Consider the following 20227-nt stretch of genomic DNA (forward strand, 5'->3'; position numbering starts at 1 on the left):
GAAAATTTTCCCTATGCGTGGAAGTATACTAAAATTAATTTCCCCCCCACCCCCCAAATCTCATCTGTGGAGCCCTAAGTGAGAATAAATTCCATAATGAAATCAGTAAGGAGTCCCTGCGGATTTTACTCTGCTAGTTGGTGCTGACTTTATCAGCCAGTGCTCATCTCCATTTCAAAGCCATAGAGCCAGTGCTGTCCAAAGACATTTCCATGGTCATGTGGCCAGCATGATGTCACGGAGCACTGTTACCTTCCCACCAAAGTGGTACCTATTTATCTACTCTCATTAGTATGCTTTCAGATTTCTAGGTTGGCAGGAGCTGGGGCAAGAACTGGAGCTCACCCTGTTGCATGGTGCTGGGGTCTCGAACCTGGGCTGCCAGTTTTCCAGCTGACAAGCCCAGCATCTTAAACGCTGAGCCACCACGGCGCCCAATGAAATCAGCGGCAGGTCAAAATTGCCCCTGATACCTCCTTGAGAAGTTAGATACAAAGAGTAAGAATGAAGACACCTCTCCCACACCCGACAAGACCTAGATAAACAGAAAGCATTTCCCCAAATCCTTTGCAAAATAAAGGTATATGTTGCTGAAAGTGTAATAGCAACCACTTTGGGGTTGCGTGTCACAAATCATACAATGGTGAAGCAACAGTTGCTCCTTGCAGATGCCCCATGGGCACATACTGGCTTTTCTCTTGAATGTGGTTTCCGTCCACTCGTACCCATCCACCGCTGTGGCCATGTGGTTTCCATTCATGTCTTAACAAGAATGGAAGTCTTTAACAAGGATTGATTCAACTAGTCTATTAAACATAAGTTGACCTATCACAAATCATGTATATTCGCCTTGGTTGGAAGCAGGAGGGAGTCTCAGTGTCCTGTGTATGGATGATGCCGGTAAACAAGATAAATGAATATAACAGGGTGTGATGTTGTTAGCTCTTGCTGTACACAGGCAACACGTAATGAGCAGAACTAGAAAGATGGGTATCCTATGTTTTTATGGGACCACTATAATGTGGGGATGGGTTTGTGGACGTGGAATGAACTTCTTGAAAGTAGAAAGCTGAAACCCCAAAGCTTGGGTTTGATTTGGCATCGCTATCCCTGAAAATAAATTCATTGCTTTCCCACACCTTTCAAAAGTCTGGATAGGATACAGCATGTAAGATGATCGTGTGTCAGTTTCTGGAAGCAATTTTTCACAGCGAGTTAGATCATCAGATGATGGCTTATTCACTCAGAACACTGGCTCTGAAAGTATTGGAGTTTGGTTTTATGACCGCTTTTTTTGGCCTCCTAATTAACTGTGCATCACTCACATGTTCCCATTTGAGACCAGGACACAGCCATTGTTTTTGTACCATTTCTTCCTAAATAAAGATTCCTTTTGCTGAGATGGAACTGAATTGAGTGGCTTCCTCAGGAAGCAGGATTCTCAGCTAACCTCTCCGAAACATCGCCAGCATTGTAGTCCCAAAATTTCATGGAGAGGCCAGTTTGGAGAAGGTTTTTTTTTTAAAAAAAAATCCCATTTATATCCCGCCCTTCTCCAAAGACTCAGGGCGGCTTACAATCTAAAGCACAAATCAATGTGCTTAGCAATAGCCTTCATTCTATGTATATGCCTGCTTATTAGGGCTTTCACACACACACCCAAGCGGCATTATTACAAAGTCACCTTATTGCCCCCAACAATCTGGGTCCTCATTTTACCAACCTCGGAAGGATGGAAGGCTGCGTCAACCTTGAGCCTGGTGGGATTCGAACCTGCACTAATTGCAGGCAGCTGGTGTTACTTAAGGAGGCATTAGCCCACTGCTCCACCAAGGTTGGTCATGTGAGCATAGGTTTGGGCCAAAACAGGTCTCAAGAAGATTATATAGCAAGTCTATATAGCTAGATGGTCACTTCTGGATGATTAGCAACCACAATTAGCTGCTTTGGGAAGACTGAGAAGTGCGAGGGGCAAAGGGATGGTGGTGAGCACGAGGGAGTGTGCCGGATCAAGTGGATTAAAGCAGATAAAAGAGTGGATTAAAGAAAGAGGATTCTGTAGTTTGGTGGGGGGAAACAGTGGCAAATGCTTCCTTATTGTTACCAAGATAACTATATAGATGTGTCATGCGAAATCCCAAGGAGTCAAGCTTGACTTAAGTAGACATTACTTTTCTAGTGTTATTTTTGGGCTCTTCAATACAATTCCAGTGTCTTTCCTCCCTCAGAATGGAAACAGCAGTATTAATTCTTTGCCACTGTGGTTTTCAGCAATCACTTGGCTAAGCTCCAGAGGGAGCAGAGCTGATTCTTCTTGGAGTCTATGAAGTGGTTCACTTTTATTCGCCACATATATTTCTGTTGTGCCTCAGTGCCAAAGGATACAGGGGGAGTGGATAGAATTCCCCTTCACTCTTCTTTGTCCTCTGCAACACTTCTATATGATTAGTTGTTGTTTCCTATTTTGCTTTGTCTGTATTTCTCCCACCCCACCCCCATATCTTAATAATAAGAAATCAGCTTAAGACAGAAGCCGTTTTGCAGCTGTTACTTAATGTACCACTTTGGCTGTAAAAGCAAAATAATCTTATGTTTAACATCAACATTTTAATTCATAGTTAATGCTGATATAATACCTCTTTAAATCTTTAATGGTCTAGGTTATGTAAAGATTTAAACGGTACTAATCGCTAGCCAACACTTTTAAATATCAGCGTATCAAAGAAATGTAACGTATTATGTAGGTCTGATAACAATATAATAACAATACTTTTTTTAAAAAGAGTAACTGAACACAGAGATGATGTCTGTTCAAATACCACCCAGACGTTTTATTGGCTAAATGGGAACCTGAACCAGGATTCCTCTTATTTCAAATGGGGCTCTCTAACCACTAGCCCACACTGGCATGAACTTTTATACTGAAATGCCGAGCCTGACAGTCTTTTGTTTTGAAGGCAAATTGAAGGCAAAAGGAGAAGGGGACAGCAGAGGATGAGATGGTTAGATAGTCTCATTCATGCCGTGGGGAGGAGGGGGGGGCTGCTGGCATGCTACGGTCCATGGGGGTCCATGGGGGGTCGTGAAGAGTTGGACATGACTTAGCAGCTGAACAACAACTCAGGATTGTACAGGACTAGGCATCTTAGCTAAAAATGTTGCTACTGCCTTTTTCTTCCAACAAAATAAAGCTGGGCTGTTGCATTCAAGGTTCTGAGAAATGTGTCCACAGAGTTAATTTTGTTTTACGCGTTGAACATTTCCCCAGTCCATCTGACAGCTTTTGTGATCACAGAACCCTTTTCTCTTTGAAACTAGAAGCACTGTCCATCTCTCCCAGGGCCAGGCCAAAGGACTGAGCCTTGTGTGGGCAGTGGACGGGATTAAGTTTTTCTCTATTTGAACTCCAAAGAGCATAAAGGGAGTCCACATGCCTGAAGTGCCCCAAAGTAATAAAATGAATCTATAAACCAAGTATTATCTATGTTATGATAAAATATAAATTCCGTAGAAGTTCATTGGCATACCAACCTAATCCTTCTCTTTGAAACCCATCCTGGGCTAATATCTTCTGTTATTTCTAGAATATTGTACGTTCGTATTTTCACAGCAGAATTCAAGAGTGAGAGGACTGTATAGCCAAAGAATGCCTCTCCGTATGATACGGGAAGCAGGGGACAAAGTACTGGACCCCAGTACAAAACAAACGTAAAAGCAATATGGATCGTATCTGTGGGAACGTTCTCTGCTCTTGCCAATTTGAGATTATATTCTACGGAATCATCCTGGTTTTTGCATGTAGTCTCATGTTTTGCCTGGGATGTAAAGGATCAGCAAACCAATCCTCTTAAGGCAGCCTTAAGGTTGTACAGCTTGTGTGTCTTCCTGTTACGATCAGGAAGGCAACGTTTCTGTTGACAAGGTGCATAGGAAACGGCGGTCTTTTTGCAATAGAGGAACTGAACCTTCGGAAACCTTCTGAATCTTTCTCTTTAAAAAAAAAAGACTTGCACAGTGTCTGGAAAAAGAGGGGGCCCACACAGAGGCTGCTATGCTGTGTTAACTTATATGTTACTGTGCAGCAGCAGCAATAGGCAACCTGGGTCATTTGCCTCACGACCCATTGATCATGTGATGGGCAAGCTGCAGGGATCCAGCTTCACTGGGATGAAGGCGTATGACCTAAGGCCAAAATCATCTGTGGCTGGGGAGCTATCAGAGGGATGAAAGGATCGCCGTGCCAACGTGATGCAATAACCCCTGCCTTTTTCAGGCACCATTGGCCATGCACGCAGGAAAGGGGTAGAGTTTGGGCCAGAGCACTGCTTTTAGCATTTGAATGAAACCTGGAGTCTCTTATCAATGCCACTGTGTAAAGTTTCCCTTTTTCCTCTCAGAAAGTAATCCTGTATAATTACATTCTTGTGGACCGAGGGAATGAAAATGCTGTCATGTTGTCCTCCTTTGCTTGGAGGTAAAAAGAGGTCCCACTTAGATCCTTGCAATGCTTTGGGACCCCAAACAATGATGTTTAGCATGTGGGCCACTCAAGTAGTATTTGTCTGTTCTTTCTTCCTTAAAATCAGTGTTTTCCGGAACACTGCAATCCTGGGAAAAGTTGCAGCTGATTGCAGGTAGGGGCTGTGCAAGCCTCCTTGGGGATCCTAAAGCAGGGGTCCCTAACCTCTGGTCCGTGGACCAGTACCGGGCCATGGCATGCCAGCAACCGGTCCGCACAAACATCCCACAGGATGCAGACAGCACAGAAAACCACGCCCCCTCCGGTCCGCGGAAAAACCTCTCTCCACGTAACCCGTCCCTGGTGCCCCAAAGGTTGGGGACCTCTGTCCTAAAGGACTTTATGGTCTTCAAATTCAAAGTATTGCAGAGCTCTTGTAGACGGCTCCCTGATCTCTATTTTATAAGCTCTTCTTGTGTGGAAGATTGTTCACGTCTGCAGTTTCTGGGAAAGGTCTCAGTTGCCAATGCTGCCCCCAGAAGTGACTGTCGGGAGCATGGAGCTACACACTTTCCTCCTTAGTTCGGGTTATGCGGGACAGGCCACCTGGTGCTTTCCCTGGAGGTAGCCATGTTTGGTTGAAATTCCTGCTCATTTTTTGCATTCTGTTTCTCCTATCTAAGGAGCTGTAGTTTGAAATGCCTGCAAGTAGCCGCTTTGTTTCAAAAGTGCTTAGGTACTGATTTTCACCAAACTTGAGTCTGATAATGGGGACACTGGGAATTGCAGTGTATGCAACATCTGGAGACCAGACTGAGAAAAATGGTAGATATTTCCTGATGCTCTTTTAAGAGCCCGGCTAGATTATAGCAGAAGCCTATCCTTTTAATTAATTTGAGTGTCCTGCTTTCCCACAGCTTCTAAGCAGATGTCTGTGGGAAGCCTTCAGGTGCTGCCCTATTTGGCTATTATTAACCTTAACCCAGAAATAGGTACTGAGAGGTGTGGTTTCTTAGCCATCATTTTGCAACAAGCTGTTCACAAAATAAAAGTGAGCTGTTAATGCGACAGGTGAGCAAGAAATCAAATTCCCAAAGGGGAAGAGCAATGGGTATGATCTCTCCACTCCCATCAAAGGTGAATACGAAAAGTAATAACCATCTCCAACTTGCTGCCCTCTAGCTGTGTTGGGATTAGAAATCTTGGAAAGGAAGAGTCTAGTTGGGGAATTCAGAATATCGTTCCTCTGTCTTAAGGGCCATCCCGCTGGGGAAGAGCAGTGTAAACGTTATACTCCTGAAGAGTAAAATCTCCTGGAATCTGGCTGCTGCAGGAGCTTTCCTATGTTTGGTCCTCATGGCGATAACATCAATATCCTCTTCCCTTGCATCAAGCTTCTTGAGATGCATGGTTGACTTTCGGTTGTGTGCATTCAGTTTTCTCTGCTCTACTTACTGTGTGGTGGGTGTTTACCTTCTGTCACACCAGGGTGGTTTATATGAAGGCAGACCTTTGTTCCTCAGTGCTGATGTTACCTCTTGACCCTCAGGTGTTCTGTGCAGTGTGCACCTGCATGCCCAGCTGGAACCAAAGAGGGGAGAGTGGATGAATTCTGATGTCTCCACTGCCCGTCTTGGTGCCAAGAAGATTAGCTGGGGCAGGAATCGGGCTCAGCAAACAAGAGAGTAGATAAAGACCTCAGACATGACAGGTTGTAATGTTTACTTACAGGAAGGTTAATAGAGAGTCCGGTTGATGCATTGGATAAGGGGGGGGGGCGGAATCAAGCCTACCTTTGGATCCGATTCTCAATGCTCTGAAGTATAACCAAACTCCTAAATGCCGATTTAGGAGTAGACATTGAATTTAAATCTTAATTCCTACTTTGATAATCTGCAAGAGCTCAGACTTGTGATAATCTTATCTAGAAGTGCACGCTTCATTATCTCACTCTCCCCCCCCCCCCCGGATCTTGTACTTTAATTATTAATGTAGATTGCAAGTCCAAGCATGATCTTCCATATTACTGTAATCCTTTATTAAGAAAGGTTTTCTTAAAAGTGATTTACGGTAGTGCACAGCCTTTAGCGGCATTCTAATTCATTATTCATTAGGAACGAATAAAAAGTAACTTTGCATTCTGTGGAAAAGAATTCCTTTGTTGTTTTCTTATCCTTAGCGCTGTTGGGAGAGGTGGCACTCCTGCTGCACTCCGCATTGTGATAAGTGAATTCCGCCCAGGCTAAATCCAGATCACAGATACTGATTGTGCTATTCAGTGGCAGAAGGTCTTAGCTCCTGAGATCTGGTTCAGTCTGGTGGCTCTGCCTAAGAGTCAAACTCCATAGCGCTTCTCCAGGTGTTAATGTTTGCAATGCCAACTACAGAAGACATCAAACTCCGTTTAGGAATCCTGCAGAACGTTTGGATCCGAGTCCCTTTGTTCACATTTTGTGTGCCCTGCTGCATTGATTTTTGAGCTGGAGAGAGTGTACTACATGGAGATATATGGCAGTGGATGGAAACTAACCAAGGGGAGAAGCAACCTAGAACTAAGGAGAATTTTCCTGACAGTGAGAACAATGAATCAGTGGAACGACTTCCCTCCAGATGTTGTGAATGCTCCAATACCAGAAGTTTTTAAGAAGAGGTTGGACAACCATTCGTCTGAAATGCTATAGAGCTTCTTGCCTGAGCAGGGGATTGGGCTAGAAGACCTCCAGGGTCCCTTCCAACTGTGTTGTTCTGAGGTTCGACTTGCCCTGTGGGTAAAGCTATGCTTGATATCATTGATACGTGTTGCTCTAGGATGCGAAACTAATTTTGTAGGGGGAATTTGCTCCTCTTTTTCAGTTTCCGCTTTTCATTCCAGTTTCTCTTCCTCCCAGATTTATAATCCTTAAGGTTCTCAGAGGTACGAGGTTTGCTGTCAAAGTTTGAAGACAGGCCGGGAAACTTTGCACATTTCTCCCATTTACGCCTGCCTTGGCTAGTATTTGGCCGCTGGCTCCCCCGCAGAGATTGAAATGGGAGAAGGCCTGGAGCTCCCACAGATCGCTTTAGCATCAAATGCATCTGGCAGGTTTACAGGAAGCAGCCTGCCGAGGCAGAGATCCTCCTCACTATTCTGCCTGTCCTCTCTGCTTTCCTACTGCGGGACTTCCTCGGCCACTATGCAGTATTTTAAACTCTTTCCCAGGCCTGTGGGCCCCAAGAGGGGTGGATTCGCTGCTTGCTTGCAGCTGCTGAACCATACACCTGACTGCCTGCACAAGGATCCTTTGTCCTGCACCAGGGAATTTTACGCAGGGGGGGGAGGGAATGTGAGTAGGGGGTGGAGAGGGTAGTTTGAAGGGAAATAGGGAGGTAGTCAGGAGTTGGGGAGCCAAGGAGGAGAAGCCTGGAGTGAATGTGCCTCCATTTTACACAACCTGTTCCTCAGATACAATCCAAAGATACTAACCAATCTGCAGGTATTCTAAAAGAAGGGGACCTATCTGTCAGTTCTCACCTAGGGGAAGGTGCATTGCAAGAGGTAAGAGGGAGGGCAAGGAATCTCTCAGAGGAGCCGGACGCTGATAACCACTGCATGGATTTAATAGTCGAGAGGCCTCCTGAGGCCTCTTGTTTGCAAACCAGAGCACAGAGCGTAACACCATCACACAAAAACAATTCCTTGGCAGAAGATCTGGTGCTTAGAGTGGCTTCAGTTCAGTTTAGATGCAAGGTTAGAGATGTGGATTCACTTAGGAGTTACAATTAAACTGGAAGGTAAGCCACTTTGGCCCATAATCCAGTCTGCTTTGCCCCCCTTCCCCCCACATGTCCCTATTTGAAAGGGATTGGGATTAGGAGTCAGTAAAGTATTGAGAGAAAGGACTCCATCTGGACTGCCTTGAATTGCCCCTTAAAGAATGTGATCTCAGCCACTGGTTCCCAGCTTGCTGCCTCATTCGATGAGGTCCAGAATTCCTATCTTGACTTTCTCCAGGATGACCCACTAGGCCAGGGGTAGGCAACCTTGGCTCTTTTATGACTCGTGGACTTCAACTCCCAGAATTCCTGAGCCAGCCATGCTGAGGGGAAAGGGAGAGGTTTCCAAGCTGAGCCATGCTGGCTCAGGAATTCTGGGAGTTGAAGTCCACGAGTCATAAAAGAGCCAACGTTGCCTGCCCCTGCACTAGGCGCTATCTTTCTTTTTGCTTATTCCTCAGATTTTTTTTATCCCTTGTTGGAAAAAAAGAGGGGGGAATCATTAAATGAGGGATATTGGTCAGATCATACAAGGGGGGACTGGCTATCAAATTGCCAAGGGATGGGAAATGCAGTGCTGCTTGCTTTCACTCCTCTGCATTGTTCAGCAGATGCTCAGGCCAGATCCTGGCCAAGCTGTTGTAGGAGGCAACTTGTCCTAATCTAATTTTTGGTTCCAAGGCTCAAGCTTCCGTTGTTAAAAAAAAAAGTTCATTCCAGTTCAAAACTACTATACATTCTTAATTCAAAGTGAACTTGACCCATTTTTGTTCGTAGCTGCTTCTGATTTTGCAAAGCTTGGGAAAAAGTTACGCATTAATCAGAGTACTAAACCAGTCATTACTTTTCTACCTTTAAGCCCAGGTTTGTTATCAGGTGGATTAGAAACATGTTCTGCATATTTTAAGTGAAAACCATAATACCCTAAACAAAAGTTTGTTATACTGTGATAGTGAGGAATAGCTCTCTGAAGGACAAGGGTCCTGATCACAGACTAAATTTCTTTTCTTAGTTTCTATTGTCTTTTGTGGCCAACCAAATCCTGTGGTTTTAAAAATATCACTCTCGAAGATGCATGTTTATTTGTATTCACTTCTTTCAGTTATTGTCACCTTTTCCCTAATAATGACTTTGGGGGGAGGGAGGGAGAACCACTAGAAATGTAGCCAAAAGAAAGCTAAGGTAAAGGTAAAGGTTCCCCCGCACATGCATGCTAGTCGTTTCCGACTCTAAGGGCCGGTGCTCATCTCCGTTTCAAAGCTGAAGAGTCAGTGCTTGTCCGAGGATGTCTCCGTGGTCATGTGGCCGGCATGACTAGACGCCAAAGGCGCACGGAACACTTACCTTCCCACCATAGTGGTCCCTTTTTTTCTACTTGCATTTTTACGTGCTTTCGAACTGCTAGGTTGGCAGAAGCTGGGACGAGTAACAGGCGCTCACTCTGTTACTCGGGATTCGACCCGCCAAACTGCCAACCATCTGATCGACAAGCTCAATGTCCTAACCCACTGAGCCACCGTGTCCCACTACGGTGGGAAGGTAACAGCGTTCCGTGCGCCTTTGGCGTCTAGTCATGCCAGCCACATGACCACGGAGACGTCCTCGGACAAGCGCTGGCTCTTTGGCTTTGAAACAGAGATGAGCCCCTAGAGTTGGAAACGACTAGCACACATGTGCGGGGGAACCTTTACCTTTTCCTTTAAAAGAAAGCTATTGAGACACAAAAAGATTTGACATGTTTAGCCTCTGATCTTTTACTTTAAAGAGGAAGGGATTTAAAGGGAGATAGGTGAGTTGTCTGAAAACACCGTTTTATTCTCCAGGAGAGGTGTGCACCAAAAGACAGCTTCTATTATTCTCTCCATGTTGCTCAGCGTCTACAGTCTACAGCTACCAGTTCCATTTTGCCTAACGGTTGGGCTGGCCATAACTGGCGCCATTCAGCCTGTGGTCCCCGGTGCTCTGCACTGGCATGTATAGAAGACTTAACATTGTCGGTTTCCGATGAGTTTGTTGGTAACAAGCTGGTAAGAAAAAGCAGCTAGAGAAGAGTTTCGCTTTGCTTTTACTATAGTGAATTTCTGGATTGGTCTCCTGTATTTATTCCTGCCTCTTTTTACTTTCAGTGGCAGCATCCTTGTCGGGGCACCCAAGGCTGAAACAGGCCAGCCAGAAATTACGCAAGGAGGTGCGGTTTTCTATTGTCCCTGGCATCTTGGCAACAACAGCTGCACCACCATTGAATTTGATAGCAGCAAAGGTAAGCTGGGTCAATCTCAGGTGGAAGGCTAGCTACCTGCCTTTTCTTCCTTCTAAGTTTGTAGCTGAATATCCTACCTAGACCCTGATGTAATTCACATTCTACCCAGACTTATTTTCTTCCTTTTGCTTTCTTAGATCTTATTTATCCGTGTGGTTTTCCTACATCAACAGATTTTGCTGAACTATAAATTCAGGCATCCTGAGCCAATAGTGAGGGATGCCAGGAATTGCAGTTTAGCAAGCCCCTGTCTTATCTTCAGAGCACTTTTGTGTATTTCTAAGGGAATGGCCTTGTAAAGTTTGGCCATATAGGTTGGTTGAGAATACCAAGCAAATGTTTGGAAATCTGTCATTTCTAGCCAGCTTTTACTGCTACTATCCCTAATCTGGAATGAAGCCCCTAACAGGTCTGCCAGCAACATAGAATTACAATATAATTGGTTACCGATGTTGATTGCCAAGCCTATTAAGTTGTTGTGGCACTCAGCATTCATTGTCATTTATAAGATGTAGGCCCTATTTCTCTTATCGCTGATTATCTGAGTAAAGTTTTTGTTCAGTTTGATATTGCAAGCATTAATTGTTCTAACATTGGCCTAGGACTCCCCTTTCTAGGCATTTCTGGCTGGGGGAAAGTGTGCAAGGAGTTTGGTCCATGGTAAGATCTCAGTGAAATTTTGGGTGTTCAGCTATAGTTGATTGCCACATCAGAGTCTGCAAGATTTGCTAAGCAAGTATTAGATGAAAATCCACAAAGTTGTCAGCCTGTCCCAACCTGATGCCCCTTCTGAACAGAATGAGTAGAGTGGAGTGGAGTGGAGTGGAGTGGAGTGGAGTGGAATGGAATGGAATGGAATGGAATGGAATAGAATAGAATAGAATAGAATAGAATAGAATAGAATAGAATAGAATAGAATAATAGAATAGAATAGAATAGAATAGAATAGAATAGAATAGAATAGAATAGAATAGAATAGAATAGAATAGAATAACAGAGTTGGAAGGGACCTTGGAGGTCTTCTAGTCCAATCCCCTGCTCAGACAGGAAACCCTATACCATTTCAGAAAAATGGTTGTCCAATCTCTTTTTTAAAACTTCCAGTGTTACAGGACCCACAACTTCTGGAGGCAAGTTGTTTCACTAGTTAATTGTTCTAACTGTCAGGAAATTTCTTCTTAGCTCTAGGTTGCTTCTCTCCTTGTTTAGTTTCCGTCCATTGCTTCTCCAAAGCCCTCAGGTGCTTTGGAGAATAGCCTGACTCCCTCTTCTTTGTGGCAGCCCCTGAGATATTGGAACACTGCTATCATGTCATCCCTGTTCCTTCTCTTCACTAGACTAGCCATGCCCAGTTCATATGTTTAGCCTCCAGTCTAATAATAATAATAATAATAATAATAATAATAATAATAATAATAATAATAATAATAATAATAATAAATAATAAATAATAATAATTTAATTTCTATACCGCCCTTCTCCCGAAGGACTCAGGGCGGTGTACAGGGCAATACAATAAAATATAATATATAAAAGTTAAAAAAATATTAAATATTATGTTTGTTGCTCTTCTCTGTACTCTTTCTAGAGTCTCAACATCTTTTTTACATCGTGGTGACCAAAACTGGATGCAGTATTCCAAGTGTGGCCTTACCAAGCATTGTAAAGTGGTATTAGTACTTCATGTGATCTTGATTCTATCCCTTTGTTAATGCAGCTTAGCACTGTGTTGGCTTTTTTGGCAGCTGCAGCACACTGCTGGCTCATTTGAATGCAACTCCCAGCACATCCCCAGCTACAATTCTAGCGCAGTACCGGTGGTGGCTGCTCTCAATTCTTTTTTCTGTCTTAGCTGATTGAACTATCACTTGCAAACAGGAAGTTCAGAGTGCCACAACTCTTCTTGTCTATCTGTGGTTGCTTAGCAGCAAAGGACTGCCCTTTTCCTTCCTAGGGAGCTTAATGTAATAAAGCCACAATAGCTACTAATTGGTCCTACTGAGTTCAGAAGGAAATGAGTATTATTGAATGTCTCGGGATCCTGATTTTTTTGCCCTAACTGACTTTACTGCCCTAAGCAGGAGATAAATGGGGTAGAACTGTCAAGGAGGGGGATCAGATTCCTATTTTTACTTAAGGATTCCGCCTGATTGTTCAAAACCAAGAAGTAAGAAGAGAGAATTTTAATATACGGTGCTTCTCCCTGTTGATATGTGCTCCTTCTTTGTGCTGATGCTAAAAACATAAGAGGATACAAACAGTCCTCGACTTATGACTGTTTAACAATGATTCAAAGTTATGACTGTCACTCTTGTAATCATGTGATTGCAATTTGGGCATTGGGAACTGGCTCACATTTACAACGGTTGCAACATCTTGTAGTCATGTCTTTGCGATCTGTAACTTTTCTTACCAGCTTCCGACAACCAAAGTCAATTGGGGAAGCTGGATTCACTTAACCACCATGTGATTCACAGCGATTCACTTAACAGTCACGCAATGACTCACTTTATGGCCTTATTTATTTACAATGGAAACTCTGAGCCCAAATGTGATCATAAGTTAAGGACTATGTGTATTACCCTACCATTTGGCCCGGATGCTTTCATTCTTCAAAGACTTCTTCGGGATAGGAAGAAAGTATTTTAGGGGCCTGAAATTTGAATATTTCTGTTAGAAGGGACTGACCTAAATCTGATTTATAGTCTTATGTTTATAGATGCGTAGATTGGTTGATAGAATAACTATAAATTTATAGATGTATAGACTGGTTTATAGACTTACTCTATAAACCTGTAGATTTATAGTCTGAATTCTATCAATCAATCGATTAATATCCTGCCTTTCCTTCAGAAGTCCAAGGTGGCATACCTTATCATTTCTTCTCCCACGTTCCTCACAACAAGAACTCTCTGAGGTAGGTTGGACTGAGGGAGTGACTGACCCAAAGCCCAGGAAGCTTCTGTGGCTCAGGATAGATTTGAACCCGGGCCTTCCTAATGCTGGCCCAATACCTCGATCTCGACACCATCTCACCTCTCAAATGCAGCATTTCTCAACCTCAGCCACTTTTAACACGCATGAACTTCAACTCCCAGAATTCATGCTGGATTCTGCAGAATTCTTTGGAGTTAAAGTCCACACCTCTTTTAAAGTTGCTGAGATTGAGAAAACCTTTTCTAACGGTCAATTTTAGAACCAAGGATAGCACACACCTACAATCTCTGGAAAGGCAGATTAGTGCAGTGTAATATTGAGCCTGAAAAGGCTGATATTCATAATAGTTCTTCTTGTCTGCCAATAGAATAGAATAGAGCTGGAAGGGACCCTGGAGGTCTTCTAGTCCAGCCCCCCGCTTTAGCAGGAGAGCCTATACCATCTCAGACAGGTGATTGTCTAGTCTCTTCTTAAAAATTTCCAGTGATGAGGCGCCCACGATTTCTGGAGGTAAGCTGTTCCACTGGTTGATTGTCCTCACTGTCAGGAAGTTTCTCCTTAAATCCAGGTTGCTTCTCTCCTTGATCAGTTTCCAACCATTGTTTCTTGTCCTGCCCTCTGGTGCTCTGGTAAACAACCTGGCCCCCTCTGCCTTGTGGCAACCCCTCAGATACAGGAATACTGCTATCATGTCTCCCCTATTTCTTCTTTTCTTTAGACTAGCCAAATCCAAGTCCCGCAGCTGTTCTTCATATGTTTTAGCCTCCAGGCCTTTGATCATCTTAGTTGCTCTTCTCTGAATTTTTTCTAAACTCTCAACATCTTTTTTGTGATATGGTGACCAAAATTGGCTGCAGTATTCCAGGTGTGGTCTTACTAGGGCTTTGTAAAGCGGTACTAGTACTTCGCACGATCTTGATTCTATGCCACTGCTTATACAACCCAGGATTATATTAGCTTTTCTGGTTGCTGCTGCACACTGCTGGCTCATAGTCAAGTGATCGTCCACTAGGACTCCAAGGTCCCTCTCACAGTTACTGTTTTTAAGCCGGGTCATGCCCAATCTGTATTCGTGCCTTTGGTTTTTCCTGCCTAAGTGTAGGACTTTGCTTTTCTCCACGTTGAAACTCATTTTGTTGGATAGGGCCCATTGTTTGAGTTTGTCAAGATCCTTTTGGATCCTGAGTTTGTCTTCTGGGATGTTGGCTATTCCTCACAGTTTGGTGTCATCTGCAAATTTGATGAGTTCCCCTTCAATTCCCTCATCTAAGTCATTTATGAAGATGTTGAAAAGTATTGGGCCTAAGACAGAACCTTGTGGTACCCCACTGCTTACTTCTCTCCATGTAGTGCCGTTGAGGACTACTTGTTGAGTGCGGTTTGTCAACCAGCTGCAGATCCATCTGGTGGTGATGTTGTCTATTCCACCTTTTTCTAGCTTGTCAATTAGTAGGTTGTAGTCTACTATGTCAAATGTCAGATAGGTAAAGCTGATTTATTTGTGCCAAATCCCATTTTGCTTGTTGCTGCTGACTGGCATAGACTTCAAGATGTTATAGCTCTGTCTCAGGAAGCCAAAGACTGAACTGGGAGTCCAAGTAGCTGCCCTGCAGAATCACGGCCCCTTCCCATAGTTGAGATAATTAGGCTCATCCTTTTCTTTCAGGCCCACCATAAAGGGGTGTTGTAAGGATGAAATGGGAAAGGGTGTTGTGATTCAGTGTCAGTCTGTGCTCCCAGCAGCTGAGTCTGAGGAATCTTAGGAGGAGGAGGGGGGTTGGAGAGCCTTCTGTGTCAGAGGGAGGCTCTGATACACTGCAGGACTCTCAGCCTGGCCCCTCCAGTCGTGTTCCTCATGAGGCTCAGCTGTGTGAGGAGGAGGTGTTGGACTCAGAGGAGTCACAGCTGAATTTGTTCAGGGACGCTAGAAGCAGAAGGCAATCCAGCAGAGCAGAGCAGAGAAAATCAATGAGGCAACTCAGTGAAAAAAGGAGAAGGCATTGAGAAACCACGTCTTGGGACAGATAATAAAAGGGGAAGGTGTGGGTGGTGCTGGTTGCTGAAGGCAACCGTTCATAGACATTCAAAGAGAATCCTGGTCTGTTCTTGCTAATCTGTTTGACTCTTGTTGGATGTTTTGAATCATGTATTTTTGGTTGAAGAAAATATTCTGCAGCTTTTTTGTTTGAAAGACTTTATTATTTGGAACTGTAAATAAATTTGGGTTGGGTTTTTTCCAGCCTATTGATTGTTAAAAGGAAAAAAGGGGTTGTCCCTGACACACAAACAGGGCCGGCGGTAGGCTGCAACAGAACAAAGGGGAGGATCAGTGTGCCACTCTGAACTCAGGTTAAACACAGAACATACGTAAGTTAAAGGGCTGGGCAGTGCTTTGGATGTGAAGGCAAAACATTTGGTACAGATGTGAGCTGCTGGCGACTCCTTAAAATAACAGTGTCTTCACCAGATCCCACTGCAGCTGTGGAAAGCAGCCACCTGATCCTTGGAAAAGATGCAGCTGCTTTGCAGAGTTGTCGAGTGTTGGTAGCTGAGTGCTCTGGCGCACTCCAAACAATCATTTTCTTTTTGAATCCCAAATGCTGCATAGTGCTAGGAATAAAATAAGCGCTGAGATCATGCTCTGCCAGTGGCCTGTTTTTAATTTACACATGCTGAGACTTGCATATTGTAGCCCCTGATGTGTTCTGTGTAGCAGAAGAATTCTAGATGCCTTAAGCATGCACATGTGTGTGTGCACATGTGCACGCACACACTTGTGCACACTTGAAAAGTCTGGACCTGTGGCTGCCTGAACTGGCACTGGATTTCTCTGCCTTGGCATTGTAGCCTTAATGTGGACAATCTCTGATGGAAATGGGCCAGAAATACAGAGATCAGATTTCAGCCAGACAGCAGAATCAGATTGCTTGCCTTGGGAAGCAAATGTAATCTGATCTTGGGGAACTGGGCTGCTGGTAATATCTAGGCACCCCCTCTATTTTGAAAGCAGTCCTCCATTTTTATTATATCAACTACTGTTCACAGGGTTGGAATCAGGCCTTTTATTTATGTAGACCAGAGGTAGGCAACCTCGGCTCTTTTATGACTCGTGGCTGGCTCAGGAATTCTGGGAGTTGAAGTCCACGAGTCATAAAAGAGCCGAGGTTGCCTACCCCTGACGTAGACTGATGTAACTGTGGCAGAATCACTCAAAGTGAGGGAAGAAAAAAAAACAATAGAAGCTGAATAATTGGATTCTGGAATGGGTAAATATCAGTACAATAAGGCTGGCTTAAAAAAACGAAGTTTAAGGAATTTCCCGCCATGGTGCTTGCCCTCTTGAAGAGCATTTCCTTGAAACTGGGAAGATTTCATTAGCCTTACGGAAGAAAGCCTTAAAAAACCTCCCTCTTCCTCCATCTGCCAGGGGCAGGATGTTAGGTGAGCAGGACCTGTGTGGTTTGAATAATAAACATTATCTTTAGTGAGCCCTGGCACATTGTGTACTGTATATTTGTTTGCTGGTTTCTTTGTGGACTGTAAAGTATTGTTAACTGGCCATATTGATTGTTTAAATAAATAAAACCCCGAGAATGAATGGGCATTTTAAACCACCTCTATCAATTGAGCCTTTCCTAACTGATTAATAGTAGAAAACCTGATCTGATCGTATAAACATACACATTTATTAAACAAACGAACAAACTAACAAACCAAATTGGCTGCAAGGATACCTGGAAAATTTGTTAGGTGAAGGAAAAAGCTCTAATCAGTGCTGAATTTAATATTTGCTGGATCTTTTTTGGTGTCCCCACAGAACAAACATGTGATGTCAGCCGAGCCTGGGTTGACAAATTACACAAAAAATCCCAACAGTCCAATAAGGCCATGGAATAATGGCCTAACATAAATGCTCTTAGCATAGAGGTTTTGATCTCACTTTTCATGATGACAGTTTTTGCATTTTTCTCCTCCTTTCTGCTGAAAAAGTTGGGTAGGATACATGCTAATTTTCTATTCTGTCATCTCTAAATAAATCTGGTTGAACTGACTTGATTGCGAGAGATCCTGAAGGGGATTGTATATAAATAGCAAATCAAGAAAAAAGCTGCATCAGATTGGCCCAGAACAGATAATCTTCAACTTATGACCACAGTTGGACCAGAATTTCCATTGCTAACCGAGGCTTCTTTTTTTTTAAAGTGAATCATGCCCAGTTTAGACTTTTTTGCCATGGTTGTTAAACAAATCAGTGCATTTGTTAAGAGTATCCAGCTTCCCCCATTAATTTCACTTGTTTGAAATTATTTGGGAAGGTGTGAAAAGACGATCACATGACCACGGGATGCTGTAACCACCATAAACATGGGCCAGTTGTCAAACATCTGAATTTTGATCACATGGCCGTGGGGATGCTGCAATGGCCCGAAGTAGAGAGCAGGTCATAAATCACTTTTTTCAATGCCGTTGTCATTTCAGACTGTCACTAAGCCAATGGTTGAAAGTTAAACACTACCTCTAAGCATTTTGAGAAAGCGGGAATTGTAAACCTCTTCCAACACCTTGCTCGCTCGCTCTTTTATGGATTCTTAAGAGATTTTTGACTTTTAGGGAATTCATTCCCAGTTGAACGTGCACAAGACATGTTTGTCGTCTGTGGGCTGTAGAATACCAGCTGACCACTAAAGATCAGTAAAGAATAGTTTTCTGTGACTCTTTGCTATCATCTAACGGCCAGCCAGATTTTTGCAGGCCAGAAATGAGCTTGACTGTCTGATAATCCTCATAGATGTATGTCGCAAGCAGCTGCAATACATACTAGAACATGGGCATGTTTTGTGCCTCTGTGGGTCACACAACTTTACTTTTATTGTTGCTTTTTTATCACTGAGGGTCACAGGGGTACAGGTCCAGTAGTTCCATGATTCCTCAAGGGTGGGAATGGATAGTTTGATCCTTTGGGGTTATGTTTTAAGTGGTGAAATGACTGCCTTACACAGAAACTTATTTTGTCCCTTAGAACAGACATGTCAAACACAAGGCCCGGGGACCAGATCCGGCCCGTGAAGTGGTTTCATGTGGCCCGCAAAGCCATCCTGGAAACAGTGAGGGAACGGCCCCCACTGCCTTGGCCCTGGCCCTGGCCCAGAGACCCTCCCTCTGCCAGAGACCCTCAGATCTGTCCCACTCCTGCCCAGGCCCCCATAGGCACCCTTGATGCGAACGATGTAGAGCTGGCCATGCCCACCCAGTAGGCCATACGCACTCAGCCACGCCCACCCAGTAGGCCACACCCACCCAGGCCACGCCCACCCAGCCCCCTGAGGGCAACCGCAATGCTGATGCAGCCCTCAATGAAATAAAGTTTGACACCCCTGCCTTAGAACTATAAAAAAAGTAGCTTGGAGAGGTGAATTAAAGACTAAGCTCTCTGCAAAAGTTAAATTCTCCCCCAAGCTTTCAAACAGGGCCACAAATCTTAGCTGTTTTGCATCAGGGTGCTCTAGCTATCTAACCTTCTGGCTTGACTGGGACATGTTGAGTGAAGTCTTGGGTGTTTGGGGCTGCACATAAAATATAGAGTTAATGTATATCAATCACACAATAATATTAAACATTTATGATCTTGTGACACAACTGCGGTAAAGGGCACTACAGGAAGTCCTTGATTTACAACAGTTCATTCAGTGACTGTTCAAAGTTATAACGGCACTGGAAAAAAAGTGACTTATGACCGTTTTTTCACACTTACGACCGTTGCAGCTCCCTTTGGTCATGTGATTGAAATTCGGATGCTTGGTAAATAACTCACGTTTATGACAGTTGCAGGCTCCCTGTGTCACATGATCATCACCTTTTGCAACCTCCTGACAAGCAAAGTCAATGGGGAAGCCAGATTCCCTTAACAATCATGTTACTAACTTAACAACCTCAGTGGTTCACTTAACAACTGTGGCAAGAAAGGTCGTAAAATGGGACAAAATTCACTTAACAACTGAGTCACTTATCAACAGAAATTTTGGGCTCAGTTGTGACCATACGTCGAGGACTACCTGTATAAATAAGCTTGCTACCGTAGGAAGACCACATGTCCTTGCAAGACACAGATTAACCACCTCTGTGGAAAGACAGGCCTTAAATCCCATGGGACATTGGCCTGGTTGCCTAATTGTTGCCTTTCATGGATCCTGGGAAAGCTTTAGATACATGAAGGTTTAGAGCAAAGTAACCAGGTTCATTCTCCGCTGGTGAGTCTCTTCCTTTTTACCTATCCATAACCCCAAGCCATTTTGATTTCCATTGACTATAATGTTGCCAATTTAATATCAGTCAAGAACATTGTGGAAAACTAAAATGGCAGCTGCTGGCTTTTTAAAAGGGGGGGGGGAACTGGGCAAGTGTCAGGGGGGGAACCCTACTGTGATCCTGGCAGCTATCCAGAGATGCAGGATGTGAATACTAGATTAGATCATAGCCCACCCTCCACTCTCCTGTACGGTGTGGGGAAAGAATTAATCTTTTCATGCAGGACTCTTGAAAAGGTTTCAAGGAGCCTTGGGGTGCTTTTGGATCACAAGTTGGAGAATTACAGCAATTGTAGATTGTTCAAGATGTTCAGGAAGATTGTGGTGGTGGGCTTCAGGGTGGGCATGCCGAGGGTTGTCTGCATTTTTGAGGAGCAAGAACTTCCTCTGTCATTCTTTGCCCTCTTTTGAGTCCTCCCTTCTGTGCCAAAGGGAAACAATGGGAAATTGGGGTGGGGGGGGCGGGAGAGATGCAAAACAATATTGTATTATGACTTCCCCCCCCCCTCTCTC

The 20227-nt window shown here is 43.9% G+C and overlaps 1 protein-coding gene across 2 annotated transcripts in view; it reads left to right on the forward strand.

Annotated features, from left to right (window-relative positions):
• Positions 1-20227, forward strand: part of ITGA5 (integrin subunit alpha 5) — an 86663-nt gene that overhangs the window by 14949 nt on the left and 51487 nt on the right. For both annotated transcript variants that reach the window (XM_081319468.1, XM_081319469.1), the window contains exon 2: positions 10339-10472. In XM_081319468.1, the coding sequence (XP_081175594.1) occupies positions 10339-10472 (134 nt within the window). The remainder of the gene's footprint in view (positions 1-10338; positions 10473-20227) is intronic.

Source organism: Vipera berus, assembly GCF_964194415.1.
Source record: "Vipera berus genome assembly, chromosome: 2".
Lineage (NCBI taxonomy): Eukaryota > Metazoa > Chordata > Lepidosauria > Squamata > Viperidae > Vipera > Vipera berus.